We start from the raw sequence: 18,255 nt of genomic DNA, 5'->3' as shown, positions 1-18,255 counted from the left end.
CCAACCACACAATTCTGGGAATCATGGCCCAGCCAGACTGATACACACATTTTTGGGGGAACATAATTCAAACCATGACAAGCAGCAACAAAAAACTAATACAGGGGACTTGCTTAGATTTAAAATAGCTATAAAAGATATTCTTGGGGCAAATGGGAAAATTCACATATGGGCTGGATATTAGATGATACTATGGAATTACTGTTAATTTTCTTAAATATCAAAATGGTATTGTGGTTATGTAAATTCTTCAAATAGGAACGCTGAAATACAAAGGTATGAAGTGCCGTGATATCTGTAATTAAGTCAGGGGGAAAACAGATAGGTAGGTAGGTAGGTAGATAGACAGACAGACAGATAGATAGATAGACAGACAGACAAATAGATAGACAGACAATATATATAAAATAGAGATAAAGCAAAAGTTTCAAAAATTGTTGCATCTAGCTGGAAGGTATGTGAATAATTCATTGTACTATTCTTTTAACTTTTTTGAATGTTTAAAACTTTTTATAATAAACAGTTGCAGAAAAAATGTTGACTTAAAGAAGCCAGACACAAAAGAATACACACTATATGACTCCATTTATATATCTATATATTCCACTTCTATAACTTTAAAAAGGTGGTAAAGATATATTGAAAAGCAAGTAATTATCATGTCAGAACAGTAGCTACCTACAGCAGGGAAGAATGCGGCATCAGGATTGGAGGAAGACTCATTAACAACCTGCAATATGCAGATGACACAACCTTGCTTGCTGAAAGCGAAAAAGTCTTGAAGCATTTACTGATGAAGATCAAAGATGACAGCCTTCAGTGTGGATTACACTTATAACAGAAAGAAAACAAAAATCTTCACAACTGGATCAATAAGGAACATCATGATAAATGGACACTACGGAAGTTGTCGAGGATTTCATTTTACTTGAATCCACAATCAATGCCCATGGAAGCAGCAGTCAAGAAATCAAACGAGATATTGCATTAGGCAAATCTGCTGCAAAAGACCTCTTTAAAGTGTTAAAAAGCAAAGATGTCACTTTGAGGACTAAAGTGTGCCTGACCCAAGCCATAGTATTTTCAATCACCTCATATGCATGCGAAAGCTGGACAATGAAGAAGGAAGACAAAAGAATTGACGCCTTTGAATGATGGTGTTGGCGAAGAATATTAAATATACTATGGATTGCCAGAAGAATGAAAAAATCTGTGTTGGAAGAAGTACAGCCAGTATGCTCCTGAGAAACAAGGATGGCGAAACTTTGGACATGTTATCGAGGGGGACTAGTCCCTGGAGAAGGGCATCATATTTGGCAAAGTAGAGGGTCAGCAAAAAAGAGGATGACCCTTAACAAGATGGACTGATACAGTGGCTGCAGCAATTGGTTCAAGCACAACAAGGACTGTGAGCATGGGGCAGGACCAGGCAGTGTTCTGTTCTGTTGTACACAGGGTCGCTATGAGTTGGAACTAACTCGATGGCACCTAAAACGACAACAACAGCAGTGGGGAGAGATGGAGTTATGATCAGAAAAGGACACGCAGAGAGCTTCTGAGTGCTGGTAGTATTTTCTCTCTTTACCTATACATATCCGCTTTATGCTCTAGTCCATATATGTCTAATATTTCACAATTAAAGAAGTTATAAAATTTTTTTATATTTGCAAACAACATTGCCTATTTTTTTAATTGTGTTTTTATTATTCATTTATGCTCCACCTTACGTCACAAAGAATTGAAGGTAGACCTTTATTTTGATTCCGACCTGCGGTCTGGGAGCATAATCATTCCTAAAATCTTTTTTTCCTAATAGAAAAACAAAATCATAGACCTACCAAATCAGAAACTCTGGGGTGGGGGCCTAGCAATTAGTGCTTCAACAAGCCCTCCAAAGTTTGAGAACCAATGGTGTAAGTAAATGCGTAAAGAATCCTTGTTATTTTCATAGAATAACAACTTCATCTTCAAGACATTTTAGATATTGCTTCCAAACACCCTTAAAGCCCACTGTATTCTTATAAACTAAAAACCAAACTATTTGCCATAGAGTCAGTTCGGACTCATGGTGACCCTATGCGTGCAGAGTAGAACTGTGCTCCATAGGGTCTTCAAGGCTGTGACCTTTTGGAAGCAGATTGCCAGGCCTTTCTTCCAGGTGCCTCAAGGTGGGTTTGAACCATCAACCTTTCAGTTAGTAGCCAAGCGCTTAACCAGCTTAACCATTTGCATCACCCAGGGACTTCTTCGTACAACTGTTAAGTATCCATTATATCAAAGGTTTTACCTGGCAGATGGGCAAGACTGATTTAGAGGTCCAATTCACCCCTGGTGAGAGTGGTTTTATACCCTTATTTTCTAAGATATTTAAAGAATGATCTAATCTCTTCCAATAATGATAAGAAGTATTCCCTTGGAGAGAAGCTGAGGCTCAGAGAGGCAAGAGATCATGCCCACCATATGTTAATTACAAGACTTCACCAAAACCCAGGCCTCCCGTATGAGAGTCCAAGATCCCATCTCCTAAAAGCACTTAACAAGCATTCCATCAGGAAATTCCATTCCCATCAACCAGAATGTCATGCTGGAGAGGGATGACCTGTCCTGGGGTCATGACCACCAGCTGGGGCTGTGGATAAAACCAACTACCTCCTTGAAGGGCCACATCTACTGAGTGGTCCCAGGAGACCTTCTTTTGTTAGGAATGAAGAACACTAGCCTGGCTGAGGCAACAAAACACTTACCTCACATGATTTAAGCTGGCAAGTACGGAACTGGCACAGCTCTACATGAGGTCAGCTGCATGTGCGCTATATAGTAAGGATGAGATGTGGCTCCTGACCTAAAGATGACTACCCTTCTGACACTAACCCTCATCCACCAGCACCAGCCTTCCTATCAACAGGTAAAGCACTAAAAGAGAAGCTGCCAAACCATGTCAGTGAAAACGAACGTGTCACCAGTCCCAACCAAAGGATAAATCTCCAGAAAAAGGTTAATTTTCTGACTCTGAGGGAGAAGTAATCCAGAGCCAGAGATCTGCCAGACAAACCCTGCTTCACTTCTGTAAGGACTTGAAAGAGGACTCAGACTCAAACACTTCGAGTGGCTGCTCCATGTTGACAAGGCAACCCCGGCCCTATGAGTCTCACACTGGGAATCTTCTCAGCCATGTTGCAGGCACTCACCTGCCCCAAGTTCTTTTTGTTTTAAGCAATTATTTGATATCTTTTAAATAAAGAATTTAAGAAATAATATCTTTCTATTATTCTGGAGCCCTCACTATTTCATGTAGTTTAATCTTTCTTATCAAACTTCTAGTCTTCTATGTAAATAAACTACCAAGGTATTAAGGGCCTGGAAGCGATATTAATTTCATTTTGTAATCAGACAAATCATGGTGTCTTTGGAAACGAATTCATGCAGGTATGGTCCAAAGAGCCCACGAGTTTTGGATGGAAAGAGGGCACTGTGCTCCCAAACCATGGTAACAACGTGGAGGTGGAGAAGAAAAGGCTAAAACAAAGACCAGCCCAAGGACAAGCAAACAAATCTGCAGTATAAAAAAATTCTTACAAGACAACAAGGGAAATTTGCAAACTGACTGGTTTCAATGAAATTAAGATATTATGTTGTTGTTAGCTGCAGTCAAGTCAATTCTGACTCACGGTGACCCCGTATGTGCAGAGTGGAACTGCTCCACAGGGTTTTCAAAGCTGTGACCTTTCGGAAGCAGAGCACCAGGCCCATCTTCTAAGGTGCCTCTTGGGTGGACTGAACTGCCAGCCTTTCGGCTAGTAGTCAATTGCTTAACCACTGCGTCATCCTCCAAAAACCAAAAACCCGTTGCTGTCAAGTCGATTCTGACTCACAGTACCCTACAGGACAGAGTAGAACTGCCCCATAGGGTTTCCAAGGAGTGGCTGGTGGATTCGAACTGCTGAAGCTCTAAAGCACTGCGCCACCAGGGCTTCATTTGTGTCACCCGGGGACTCCTTATTAAGGTATTGTAGTAAATTGTTTAAGATGTGGTAAGGAGCCCCAGTGGCTCAACAGTTAAGCACTCAGCTGCAGACCAAAAGGTTGGTGGTTTGAACCCATGCAGCAACTCTGTGGGGAAAGACCTGGCAATCTGCTCCTGTAAAGGTTACAGCCTAGAAAACACTATGGGGCAGTTCTACTCTGTCGCAAGGGTTTGCTATGAGTGGAATAGATTTAATGGCACCTAACAGCAACCTAACAGCAATGTTACTGTAATTACATCCAAAAAGAAAAACAAGAGCCCTCATCTTTTAAATGTATACTGATGAAGCTATACAATGCTTAGGACTTGCTTCAAAATAATCGAGGGTTGGGGGGATGTAGATGAAATAAGATTGGCAATGTAACAGCAACTGTTGAAGCTGGATGATGCGTGTCTGGGGGTTCCCTAGACTAGTCTTGCTTTTTTAGTATAAGTTTGAAATTTTCCATAATAAAAAATTACACCCCCCCAAAAAAAAAGTAGAAAAAGAGGCAGGAGAGAAAGTGGACAAGAAAAAGAAGAGGAAAAGGAAAAGGGATGAGAGAAAACAAGGGACTGGAAAGAGGAGAATTAAAGGGAAGGAAGATGGAAAGAAAGTGAGAGAAACAGAAGCAAAGGGATATGTGCAGGTGGTGGGGATGCCACAAGCCCCCCGGAGGCCACTCGACTTTACAGCAGGCTCTGCAGCGGTGAGGGACAAAACTTAGAAGAGCTCAAAGTCTGGAAAGCTGGTTCCAGGAAAATTCTGTCAGAGCACAGCCCTGCTGTGGTTCTTCTGCTGCCCGCTTCTATTTACACACAGCTGCTTCCACCGCTCTGCACATAACCTCCGGCTGCATCTTTCTTAGCTCACAAGGCCTGAGGGGAAGAGTTTGGCATCAAGTTCTCAGTTTATTCAGTGGAAATCTATCGTAGGGGACAGCTAGTCCTATGTTTCCCTGGCATAGGAATTTAAATCTAATAAAAATAAGTACAAATAAAAACTCACAGATCTCCACAATTAAGAAACTCAGGAAAACAGCCAACTTTTGATTAGTATTCCACTGAAGGAAAATAAGAAATGTTCATCCAAACATCATTTATGGATGGAATTGAGTCCTGGAGTATGTTTCCTTCTGGCTTAGTTTAAATTTTTCAGTGGAATATGGTGTTTGAGGATTGCTCCACAAGCGTCACAAACAAATAATAAAGGCCTCTTCCGGCAAATTCCACAGGCATTACTTTGGATCCTATCTGGTTTTAACTTATGTTTTTCCTTCTTACACTTGTCTGACATTGAAGGGAACTCCTAGGCACTGCCCTTAAAACAATTATCCAGATAATTCCTGATAAAATCAGATCACAGAGGTCTATTTTGATCAAGATGCATAATCAAGGCCTGATCTGGAACCAGCCCAGGCCCCAGAGCAGTGGTGAGATGGTAGAAATCAACATCAGAGACATTCCTGCTTCTATGGGCCACACCAAACAACTCAGAAACTCATCATGTGTCACAAGGAACCACAGGGCCATCCCCCCGGGCCAGTGCATGATCACTAAGGCCATAACCTGAACCTACGAGTGGAATGCAGTCCACACCTTGTCTCCTTAGAAAGGCTGATGATTATTCCATAAAGTGGTGCTCCAAAATGAAACATTTCTCCATCTCAATCTTTCTCTCTCTCTGATTACAGAGTTTGGAATTTTTATTTCCTCGTTCCTGTTCCTCAGTAGATGTTCAGCTATTCAAATTCAGCTTTCAGTTTCTCACCTTCCATCTTCCCAAGGTGATAAAGCTGTTTGGGGGAATAACATCTGAAAAAGTGAAATACAGTGCTGTGCTAGAAGACATCATTTGATTATCATTCTGGCTCACCAGAAATGCATTAATTCCAGAAATGAATGCTTTTTTTTTTTTTAATCCAGAGATTTAAAGTCCCTTATGGAAGAAAGAGGGTGGCACAGTGGTTAACCACTCAGCTGCTAACTGAAAGGTCAGCAGTTCAAACCCATCAGCCGCTCTGCAGGAGAAAGAAGTGGCAGTCTGCTTCTGTAAAAATTATAGCCCTGAAAACCCTATGGGCAGCTCTACTGTATCCTATAGGGTCACTGTGGGTCTGAATCAACTAGATGGCAACAGGTATGGAAGAAAGACGAGAATACGGCTCAAGAGCTGGACCATCACAGTCCTACAGAGCTTCCCACCCAGGGAAGCTCTGATGAAAATCTTAAATGGCAAGGACAGAGAAAGAAAGAATCCAAATATCAAAATGGGGTTAGAAAGATAATACATAACAAAAATAGACAATTCTGGCTGGCCTCAAACTTCCTCATCAAAAGATAATGGATCAGGTGGTAGTGTTTACACAAATATCTACATGTAGTTAAAGTAGATAGAACTACACACACACACACACACACACACACACACACACACACACACACACACACACGATTGCATGTAAAAACAGGTAAAATCTAAATAACATCTGTAGTCCAGTTAACAGTATTATATCAATGTCAATTTTCTAGTTGTGGTATTATAGCTATGTAAGACGTTATCATTAGGGGAAGCTGGGTGAAGGATACACAGGATTTCTCCATACTATCTTCCTGAGTCTATAATTATTTATTTAAAAAAAGACAATAGATCAAGGTCTACTACAGAGATACGAAAGAAAAGGATAATGAACAAAGAATCCAATAAGTTGCTGCTCGTAGGTGAAAACAAACAACAGAAAGTCAGCCTCAGTTATGAAAATAATGTACATCAGAGAATCCAAAGCAAGGGTTAAAATAAAATTTTAAAAATTTTCACAAATAAAAATTTTAGAAATGGGCAGTCATACTCTAAAAGGTTTGCTGATGAGCCCTGAACCTATTTAAATAGCATTAAATTCATAATTGTTATAAATGATTTCAAAACTGAAAACAAGTATCAAACATCATGACTGAAAAATTATATACGATCGAGAAAATTACAATACGACAATAAATTAGACCTAAAATCTCAGAATATACCAAAAAAAACCTTGCAAAATAAGTTAATAAAGTGAGAAGTGTAACTACCTGCTACTTTCCTTATCTTATCTTACATAGAAAGCAAGAAAAAGATATTGTTTTATTTTTTATGTTGATACTAAACATTACGTTTTAAAAAAAAAACAGAAACAGGAAACTTTAACGATAACTTCTAACAGAATGTAAAAGAGAACTGATTTTTTTAAAAATCTCTAGAGGAAGGTGCCATTTAATATATCTATCTGTGTTTCTGTCCCTGTGTCCTTCTCGTCCAATGCACACTCTTAACTCTAAACATCCTCTCTGACACCAACTGCATATGCAGTTCTTATTCTGGTCCTAGTTACCCAGAGCTAGGTCAGGTATTTCAAGTTAAATGGCAGAGTCCTCCAGACTGCCAAGTCTGTGCAAGAATTCAGATGCTAGTCACCAGTTTGGGGGTCCTCAGGACACTCAAACTTCTGACCATCTGGCTACAAATTACCCCCCTTGGGTTCGATAATTTGCTAGAATGACTCACAGAACTCAGGAAAGTGCTATACTTAAAATAACAGTTTTATTATAGCAAAAAGGATGCAAATAAAGGGACTCATAAGGTGAGGTCTGGGAGAGTCCCCAGCATGGAGCTTCCATGTCCCAAAAAGGAACCCATCACCCTCTCAAGCACTGATGTTTTTCACCAACCAGGAAGCTCACCAAGCTTCAGTGTCCAGAATTTTTACTGGGGTTTCATTACACAGGCATGACTGATTGAATCCCTGCCCACATGGTTGAACTCAACCTCCAGCCCTCATCCCCTGAGGTTGGGCTAATATCATGTGGTGGATCTTTCTGACTTGGACAGCCCCCATCCAAGAGTTACCTCATTAGGTGACCACATACCTAATTAGGTGTGGTCCAGAGAACAAAGACATTCTAATCACTCAGGAAATTCCAAGGGTATAGAGGTTACCTCCCAGGACCAAAGGACAAAGACCAAATTCTTTCATAAAGTTAACTGTATACCCTATACCATTAAACACACACACACACACACACAAAACTGCCTTAAAAAGTCTAATTAGAAAATAACTATCAGCTATGGAACTATATACAAATAGCTTATACTTTCCTATTAAAGACAAAGACTCCAGATTGGCCAAAAGGTTTCCCCCATAGGTCTTTGCCCATCTTTTTAATTTTTTAACTAATTACACCTACAAATGATGCAACAAAAGAAGTAGACAAAGAAAGGTCCAATAATGGAGGCAGAACAACCAGAATGGAAATAATGAGAATGCTGACACAATGTGGAAAATGTAACCAATGTCACTGAACAATATGTATAGAAATTGTTAAATGGGAATCTTAACTTTCACCAAAAACTCAGTAAAATATTTAAAAAAAGAAAGAAAGGTTGAAGGCAAAAAAAAAGAAAAGGACAAAACATACCAGGGAAACAGAAACATAAGAAAGTAGGGGAGATATTATTAATATTAGACAATGAGAAGAAATTCCTGTTACCAGATATTAAAGCAATTATAAAGCAAGTGTAATTAAAAATGCAGTGAAACCTGTGAAAGTTGAAACTCAGCGGGGCTGCCTTGATTTTTTCCAGGTCTCACAAGTTTTCCACCTTTGACAGGGTGCAGTCTTACTACCTTTCTATTAGTGGAAAATATCTGCGTTTTCCTTCTCTGACAGGTTTCTGCCTTATTCAAGTACCGACTTTCACGAGTTTTACTGTACTAGAATAATTCCAGGTGAGCTAAATGTAAAAATTAAAGAAAATAAAAACGTATTTATCTTATCTCAGAGGAGGCCTTTCCAAGTACGCATCTCTGTGCTAATAATAATCCCACTATAAACAAAATGTAAAGCAAACGACAAAATGAGGAAAAACATTTGTAAGAAAACAAAACAATCATTAAGGATAAACATCCCTTACCTAAATGAGCACAAACATGATTAGACCATACACACACATACCCCAAATTCAAACATGCAGTAAACACATAAAAAATTCAACATCACTGACAATTAAAAAATACTAATGAAAAGAACCGCATAACTTTTCGAGGTGAAGATGTTGTACAACAGGCCATGCAGGGCACTGCTTTGGGAGTGTAAATTTGTGCAGCCTCCATGGAGGATAATTTGCAGTAACAATAACAACCCTTAAAGTCCTTCATGGTTTTTTTGAAAACTCATATTACAGAAATAATAAAATATGTACACTAAGATTTCTGCCCCAAGTGGGGAGAGGGGGTGAGCCTAGCAGGCATTAATTGGCCACTGGATTAGAAGCCCAGTCCTGCCACTTGGGTGACCAGCAATAAAATCAATAAAAGTACCGACCTTTCAGGGCTTTCTAGGGCTCCAAAGAGACAAGCAGGTAACACCCAGTACAGTGGCTGGCACCTTGTCAGTGCTCAATAACTATTAGGTGATAGCAAGAGTGGTGATATTGATTTACAATCTTGCAATACAGGTTCAACAACCGTTATCTGAAACACATACAGCCAGCTGTGCTTCTGAATAAGAACTTTTTAGACATTGAAAGGCAGTAACAGCGCATGTACCCAACTAGTCTGGGACAGTAAGTGCCTGATATGTGCCATGTTATGCTTATAGTAAAACATGAATATTCACTGTAAGTGAGACAAACATCAATTCAAGGTCAGGTTTTGCAGTCAAATGAGTTATGACAAAAGTTTTGGTTTTCAGAGCTTTCTAGACTTCAGATTTGCCTAGCAGGGATTGAGAACCTATATTTATAATAGAGAAACATTAGAATCTATCTAAATGTATAATAAGAAGGGACAGGTTAAATAAGTCATAATGTATTCATAAGATGGAAAACTATACAGCTAGAAAAAGTCACTTTTTCAAAGACTATTTACTGAAATGGGGAAATGTTTATGAACACTAGGTAAAAAGAAGCAAGACAAAAATGTATGCACTATGAATTCAATTTTATAAAAGTAAATTATATAGATGTTTATAATTCCAGAATAAAAGACTGCAAGGAACCATACCAGAATGTTAAATTAGCCACAATGACTTACGTTCTTTTTTATGCTTTTCTGTATTTTCTAATCACCTACGTTAAACTAGAAAATAATCCAATAATTTTTTAAATCAGAACTAGGCTAGTTATCATCCTAAAGAGTTAATGCATCCATCTTTGTCCTCAAGGAATCTACAACCTCATCTGGGAAGGCCTCTGTTTACTCAGTATTACTCTGTATTACTCAATTCTCTCTGCCTTGGATTTTGTTTCATTTTACATCAGCTATTCTCCCTGGAGCCTCAGGACACCTTGACCCAGGCACCAGGACTTTTTTACACCTGAGCTAAATGAAACACTTGTGACCTTGCACTTCAGTGGTAAAAATAGCATTGGTGGTGCAATTAGAACTTGATTCAGCCCATGCCTTTTCATTATGAAGTGAAAAAAGGAGAGAGAGAGAAGAAAAAAAAAAAAGCCCTGTTCAAATGAGTTTGACTTTTTTTTTCAATGTACTCATCAAATCTCAATCATCTAAGAAATTGTTGGGGGAGGAGGAGAAGACATGTGAGTTTGTTCCGGGTACTTCTCATGAGTGAAAAGATGTTGCTTTAACAGGCCCAGCAATGAAACCTCAGTCATTTTGTGAAGTAAATAGGATACTAAGAGGAATGATGACATTAGAAGGGGTCCTTCATGGAGGGGACAAGCAGGAGTTCATGTTACCTAAAGGCCACTCATCATGCCTAAGGGGTGGGACTTTCGCCAGAGCTCTGAGGCCTTCAGTTCACGTTTAGCGTGAATGTTCCTCACATCCTAGCAGTCTCGGTGAACTCCTTCTCTGTGTGGAATTCTCCACCGGTTTAACATATAGCTGTAAAGCATCTTACACCGAAAGGAGGCATTACGGGCTGTTATGCGCCTCACTCCCAAACTTGGAACAAAAGGTAAGTGTTCAATCAACCTAACACCTAATCACATGAAAGGATCAGATGGGTGATACTGAATCACTTTTATATAGATCAAAATAGTCTTTTTAAACCACATTGCTGAGGACCGAAGAAATCCTTGTGCAAAGCTTTCGCAACGTATGAAATCACAGGCAAGTCCAAAGTTAAAGAAGTTTACCAACTCTCTTGGCTGAAGCCCTGAGAAGATTACTTGTTTGTGGGCAAATTACCCACTGGAACACTTTATCTGTGGAGAGTTAACCCTCCTCTCTTGCCTTTCTCCCCTGTCTTCTCCCAAAGAAGAGCAGGATGAAAGAAACGTGCACAGTTCTCTAGGCAACTGGGCCTTCCTGACTGTAACAGCCTTCCAAGAAAAACGGTCAGCTTACCCGATCCCAGCTGAAACACAGGCCCAGTCGATCAAGCTGTTTCCTCATGTGTTTAATATTACTGTGAAATAAAGGAAGAAAGTTTGGTTTTTAGAGGGGAAAAACCATAAACCAACTACACTTTGAGGATATGATGGGAAACTGGTAAAGTCTAGATTCTTCAAAAGAGGGAGTGAAGTGTTATTTTTCCTAGCAGAAAAAATTAAATAAATCACTAAGAATCAGTGAAAATACCAACACATAATAAGATATCTACCATTTGGACATATATAGAATCCACAAGAAACCACGTTAGTCTTTGGTCCCAGGGACTGCCCCTTCCCCTGGCCATCCAGATAGGAAATCCCTTTGATACATGCACCCCTGGCCCATCAACGTATCTGCAATCTGCAATATATACTGTACTTGTCAAACCTCAGTCATGTAAGAAACTGTTGGCGGAGGAGGAGAGGTCATTTGAGTTTGTCCCGGGTACTTTCATGAGTAAAAAGATGTCTCCTTGACAGGCCCAGCAATGAAATCTCCATTTTGTGGAGTAAATACTGTCATTTTTGTGGAGCAAATTTTAAGTGGATTCAAAAGAAAAACTCTAATGCACAAATTAGGGGAATTCAAAAGAAACTGCATTGTGCTTTGTCACTCAAAACCTAAAATGGTCCATCATCAACTTATAATATAGAATAAGGACACCAATCATTCTTTTTCTTTTTTTTTAAGAAAAAAGGCTAATACTACTCAGCCATAAAGACAAATGAAGTCTTGATACATGCTACAACATGGATGAACCGTGAGGATACAACGCTGAGTGAAATAAGTCAATCACAAAAGGACAAATATTGTATGATCTCACATATATGAAATGACAGGAATAGGCAAACAGAAACCAAAGTTTATTAGTGGTTATCAGGGGTGAAGGGGAAGAAGGAGAGCCATCGTATGGGAAGTAGTGACTTTCTGTTTATGGTGAAGGGATATTTAGCAATTAAGGGAAATTGTTGCACAACATGATTTATGTAGATGATATCAGGGAGCTATAAACCTGAAAAAGTTTGAATATGCAAATGTTGTATTATATATTTCTACCAAAAACAAAAGGCAGTTGCTGATACTGCCTAAGTACAACCAAACATCTAATGGGATTTGTTTCTTTGGTTCTGAGATTTAGGGTCATGGTTTTGTGGTCCAGTATTGATTTTAGTGCTTCTATTCTACCTCCTAGTTCACTGTGTAGTGCCTGGGGTCTTAAAAGCTTGCAAGAAGCCATCCGAGGTACAATAACTGGTCTCAGCCGGTCTCTATTCACCTTGAGCAGCAGAGGAAAATGGAGGATCAGGAATTGAAGGAAGAACTGGAATACATGCCCAATTGCCCCCATAAACAACTGCCTCTTTGCCAGAAGACCAGAAGAACTGGATGGTTACCCAGCTACCATTACTGAATGATTTGATCAAAGATTCTATAGAAGAATCTTGACCAAGGGGGGGAAGGAGGAATGTGGTACAGAACTTCAAATTGTCATGGAATCCAGACTTTCTGGAGCCACTGAGGCTGGATGAACCCCCTGAAACTATTGCCTGGAGGAAATCTTTAAACCTTAACCTTAAACTGAAACTATCCCCTGAATTCATCTTTAAACCAAACAGTTTAGCTTAATTAGAAAAGAATGTCCACCTTGAGTGTTGTATTCTTTTAAAGAATTATCTATATGAGATCTCTTTTAAAGAATTATCTATATGTGATCCAATTGACAATAGCAACTCAAAAGGTTAGATGAGAAGTTTAGGAGCAGTGAGTTTGTGTTGCTGATGGTGAAACAATTCAGAAAAGGATATTGAGAAAGCTGGCACAACTTGAAGAATGTAACTAATGTCACTGAATTGTACATGTAGAACTTGTTGAATTGATGTATGTTTTACTGTGTATATCTTCACCAAAAATTTTTTAAAAGAAAAAGGACTAATTAATTCTACTGCATCCTCTTTCAGTTCAAGCAGATTGAAAGTATGAAAAACCATCAGAGTCCTCAGAGTAATCTCTGATTAGCAATAATAGCTCATTTTATTCCAGACCCTGTGCTAAGCACTTTGCAGATAAATGTTTAATCTTTATCCAGTCATATGAAGTAGGTACTATATTTCTCTTTTACAGATAATAAAAATGAGGCACAGAGAGATTACGTGATTTGCTCAAGGTGATTATCTAGCAGGAAGGAAAGGCATGATTTGCACCTAAATTTCCTGAGTCAGGGGCCATCTTCTTAACTGCTGTGCTTTAGTGCATGGGTTGGTAAACTTTTTCTGTAAAAGGTCAGATGGTAAATATTTTCAGCTTTGTGGATCATATGTCCCTGTTGCAACTACTTTGCTATTATATCATGAAAGCAGTCATAGACAGTATGTACTGTATTTTTATGCAAATAACACACACCTCTACATCTGTTTGCCAGGCTACCTTCCCCACCCACCTTGTGGTATTTTCATAATTATACTAAAAATTAGCATAGCACGCTTAGGAAAATACCTCAAGGAGGTGGAGAGGGTGCAGCTGGCAAACAAACATAGAAGGCATGTGTTATTTGCGTAAAAATATAGTAAACAAATAGGTGTGATTGTGTTCCAATAAAACTTTATTTACAAAAACAGACAGTGAGCCACATCTGACCCACAGATCATAGTTTGCCAACCTCCAATCTAGGTTACATTAAACTATTTTTTGCCACATTTGATCAGTTTTATTTGTATCATAATTTTCTCCTTTTTTCAAATTACTCCCATTAATCTAGAATTAACCATAACCAGAAAAGTGGAAACTAGAGGTTAGGAAGAAAAAAGGGAAGTGAATGGTACAGTAGGTATTTTTACAAAGTAGCCTTGGGCAAGATAAAGCAAAAGAGGTGAAGGACACTGGGGACAGGTTCTGGAACTGACCTTCTACATCTCTAATGGGTAGGGTGGGGAAAGGACCCAGACCTTTGTGAAAGGGGCTCATGTAGTGGGGCCACAGCATTCTCCTGGGTCCGGTGTGAGGCCCTAAAGGATTTTATCAGATGGGAGAGGGATGGGCACTGCTAGCCTATGTGTACATGGAAACCTGAGGCAAGAGTGGGATTAGGAGTGTGTTGCCACTTGGAGAAAGTCACACCCAGAATAAAGTTGCCATATATTTCCACGTTGAGTGCCTAAATTCCTCTTGCTTCTGAATGAAATAAAAAATTAACAGAATCTTCAGAAAAAATTATAATGTAGAATTTATATACAGGTCAAACTGCAGTTAAGGAGAAGATGAAATGCATCACAGAAATTTAACATATGTGATCCTCTCCTCCTTTTTCCTTCTAAATGCAAATACTCAAAGAAAGGGAGAATAACTTTGTAAATAACAAAGCATCAAAATGAACACATGGATGAATACCCAAAACCTCTTTGTTATGTTTTAGATAAGAACACAGCGTGCTAACAGACAAACATCAGTGTATAGACTCCTGTCTGCTGTCTGGCAGACCGCAATGCTTCGTTTGCTCTGCTTTCGATTTCTCGTGCACAGGGTAAAAAAAAAAAAAAAAAATTGGTCTAAAGGTTTCTGTATATAAGTCTTTGAACAGACAGTAAACACATACCTTTGTGTCCAACTTTCTGGATGCAGATTCCTCTCAATGGCTGCATTTTCGGCAGGCAATCCAAATGCATCCCATCCCATGGGGTTGATGACCTGGCTCCCAGAAGAGAAACATCAGTTATGGCAAATTGTTACAACCTCTCTCAGTATTCCCTTCTGGGCAATAAACAGCATTCTCTCCAACTAACATGCTGTAAATATTTTAAATTAATTGCAAACTGCTAGCTGCTATGAGTGGGAATCAACTTGATGGTACACAACAACAACAGCTATGCTCTCGGTATACAAAGTGCTCTACGTGTAGTTTCCCCATCTCTTCTCAGTTTTCTCATCTGTAAAATGGGGGTAATAATAGTAGCTACTTCATCAGATTGTTGTGAAGATTAAACGAGTCATATAAGAAAGGAGCTTAGAGCAATGCCTGCCACACGGTGAAATGTTGTATATTGTGTTAGCCATTATTATTATTATTATGAACAAATACGTTAGCCATTATTATTATTAACAAATACATTAGCCATTATTATTATCAATGAGCACTACTTTCTAATCCCTTCCTAAAAGACATCTCCATTCTTCAAAGAACAGGGAATCACAAGATCTTAAAGCTCAGAGAGGCTTTTGAGATATCTCCTCCACCCCCTTATTTCACAGTTTAAGAAACGAGTCCAGTGGGAGTGAGCGGCCAAGCTAGGTTACACCAGAAGCAATTTCCTTAAACAAGGATAGGCCCATAAGACATTTCTGCTTCAAATGGATGACAGTCAGAGCTCAATTCTCTCAACCTAACTTACATGCTGTGAATAGGAACAATGATTTGAAACATCTGCTGTGGCAACAGGGGACAGCCTCAGAAAGCCATGCTCTGCCCACTGTCAGGAAAAATCGTCCCTATCATTCTCTGATGCTGATTTCAGCCACAAAGCCCACAGACGCAGCTTCTCTCCCAGTCAGATTCTGAAGCTCGTCTGTGAGGTAAGGACTGCCCAGTCAGGTTCCAGTATTTAGAACACAGTCCATTCCAGTCAAACCTCATACTTTCCGTCAAGCTACTGGTGTGTCAACTGTGACAAGCTGTCTGTTTTCAATCATCCAGAGAAGCTGAGCTTATGTTCAAATACATTTCCTTGAAACAATGATGAACATGCAGAGGTACTTGCTGGTGGTACCACCTCACCACCTATGTGTATCAGAATGGGACATTTTTACCTAAAGAAATAGGTCTTGTTTTCTTTCATAAACATTTTTTTCCTCTGGTTATATAAGTGATGCATATTCACTGTAGATAATTTGGTAAATAGAGAAAAACATTCAGAAGAAAATAAAACTCACCTGTAATTCTACCACACAGCCATATATAACCAAATGATATTGGTAGATTTACATCCAATTTTTTTAAAGATTGGGATCATATTAATAGATACGCATTTTTATCTCCTAATTTTTTCACTATACATTATCCCAATGCATCCTTTGAATGGTAGCTTTGAATGGATAGTGCCTGTTGTACTGAACTGCTTTCCTGAAAATTATTTCCACTTTACACCGTTATACCTAAGATGATGAACATTCTTGGGTATAAAACATTGTGCATACATCTGACATTTCCTTCAGACAAATTACCAGAATGGAATTAGAGGGTATAAGGGTATGAACATTTTTAAGACTCTTAATACGTAAACCAAATGGCATCCCTAAAAGGCTGTACCAAATTGCACACGTGTTGCATGCAAGCATCTAGAGAGTTTCTTCCATCTTTATGTCTAGCCCAGAGTCTCTCCTGAGGTGCACACAGTTATTACCCACTGACCACTGGCCATCTCTGCCTCAACGTCTCATAAAAACCAAATCAAACCCATTGCCATCAAATCAATTCCAGCTCATGGCAGCCCCATGTGTTTCAGAGTAGAACTGTACCCCATAGGGTTTTCAATGGCTGTGACCTTTTGGCCAGGCCTTTCTTCCAAGGTGCCTCTGGGTGGGTTCAAACCACCAACCTTTCAGCTAGTAGCTGAGCACTCAACCGTTTGCACCACCCAGGGACTCCCATAAGCACCCACAGTTCAAAGTGTCTCAAACTGGACTCATCTTCTAATCCCAGTTCCTAAATCTGTCCTTGCCCTGGTCCCTGTCTCAGCAGGTAAGAGAACCGGTAAGAGAACAGGCATGCTCCTCCTGGTGGCTGGAGCCACTTGCATTAAAGTCATACTTCCATATGCACATTACTTTTTGAATTGGATTTCAGAAATCTGACAGATTGTTCCATTCCCTCCAGAAATAATTCCATCTAAAGAACTAAGACTAACCATCAAAAATCAGAGCCACTCTAATTCCTTTGGCTGGTGAGTGGGAAATGTTAATAAGGGCTGCTCTTCAGGAGGCTGTGTGGTTTTAGGGCAAAGGTCCTAAACCCAAACCTACCATTTACCAACAGCGGAACCTTAGGAACATTGCTTACTCTGAGCCTCATCTGTAAATCCTAACTGCAAGTAGCTGCCTCGAACTGTTGAGTAGTCCAGTAAAACCTGCAAAAGCCAGCACCTGTGTAAGGCAGAAATCTGTCAGAGAAGGAAAACTCAAATATTTTCCACTAAATAGAAAGCGACAAAAAAGTAGTGACTGTACCCTGTCAAGGGCGGAAAACTTGCAAGACCCGGAAAAACAAGGCAGTCCCATCGAGTTCCAGCTCTCACAGGTTTCACTGTACATGCCAGCATGTCTGCAGCGCACCTAGCACGGTGCCCGGGAGTAAACAAAAAAACAGGTGCTGTCAAGTCGACTCTGACTCATGGCGACCCTATGTGCATCAGAGTAGAACTGTGCTCCACACGGTTTACGATGGCTGATTTTTTGGAAAGAGACTGCTATGCCTTTCTTCTGACGCATCTGTTAGCAGCTGAGTGTGCAATCATTTGCACCACCAAGGGACTCCCAGCAGAGTACAGGCGCTCAATAAACGGCAGTGCTTGCTGTTGCAGCTGCTGCTGTCATATGCCTTCCTGATTTTTATTAGCTCACAAAATCGCACATCCCTGGTGCCCTTGCCAAAATTTCACCCCATGTCTCTTTGGCAACATTTAATATGGCAGCTACCTGACAACTAATGGGAGGATACCATGACCTCACACATACCCTCATCCGTGCACAGTCCCAAGGGTGGGCTACTTATGACAAGCCTCTGTAGAAAGTTGGTGCCAGGCAGTAGAAGTTCTCACCCAAACGGAATAGACCGCGGAGGCTCAGAGGGCCAGCTAGTATGTCGCCCCCTTTTCAATAAAAAGGCCCCAG

The 18,255-nt window shown here is 39.8% G+C and overlaps 1 protein-coding gene across 1 annotated transcript in view; it reads right to left on the bottom strand.

The window, feature by feature from the left end:
- The window catches only part of LARS2 (leucyl-tRNA synthetase 2, mitochondrial), a 187,033-nt gene that overhangs the window by 138,781 nt on the left and 29,997 nt on the right, over positions 1-18,255 (bottom strand). The window contains exons 4-5 of the mRNA XM_004368452.2: positions 14,969-15,060; positions 11,353-11,413 (exon numbers count right to left, since the gene is read on the bottom strand). Of these exons, the coding sequence (XP_004368509.1) occupies positions 11,353-11,413; positions 14,969-15,060 (153 nt within the window). The remainder of the gene's footprint in view (positions 1-11,352; positions 11,414-14,968; positions 15,061-18,255) is intronic.

The sequence above is a fragment of the Trichechus manatus genome, unplaced genomic scaffold, assembly GCF_000243295.1.
Source record: "Trichechus manatus latirostris isolate Lorelei unplaced genomic scaffold, TriManLat1.0 scaffold00001, whole genome shotgun sequence".
Classification (NCBI taxonomy): Eukaryota; Metazoa; Chordata; class Mammalia; order Sirenia; family Trichechidae; genus Trichechus; species Trichechus manatus.
This window is presented reverse-complemented; position numbering and strand designations above follow the sequence as displayed.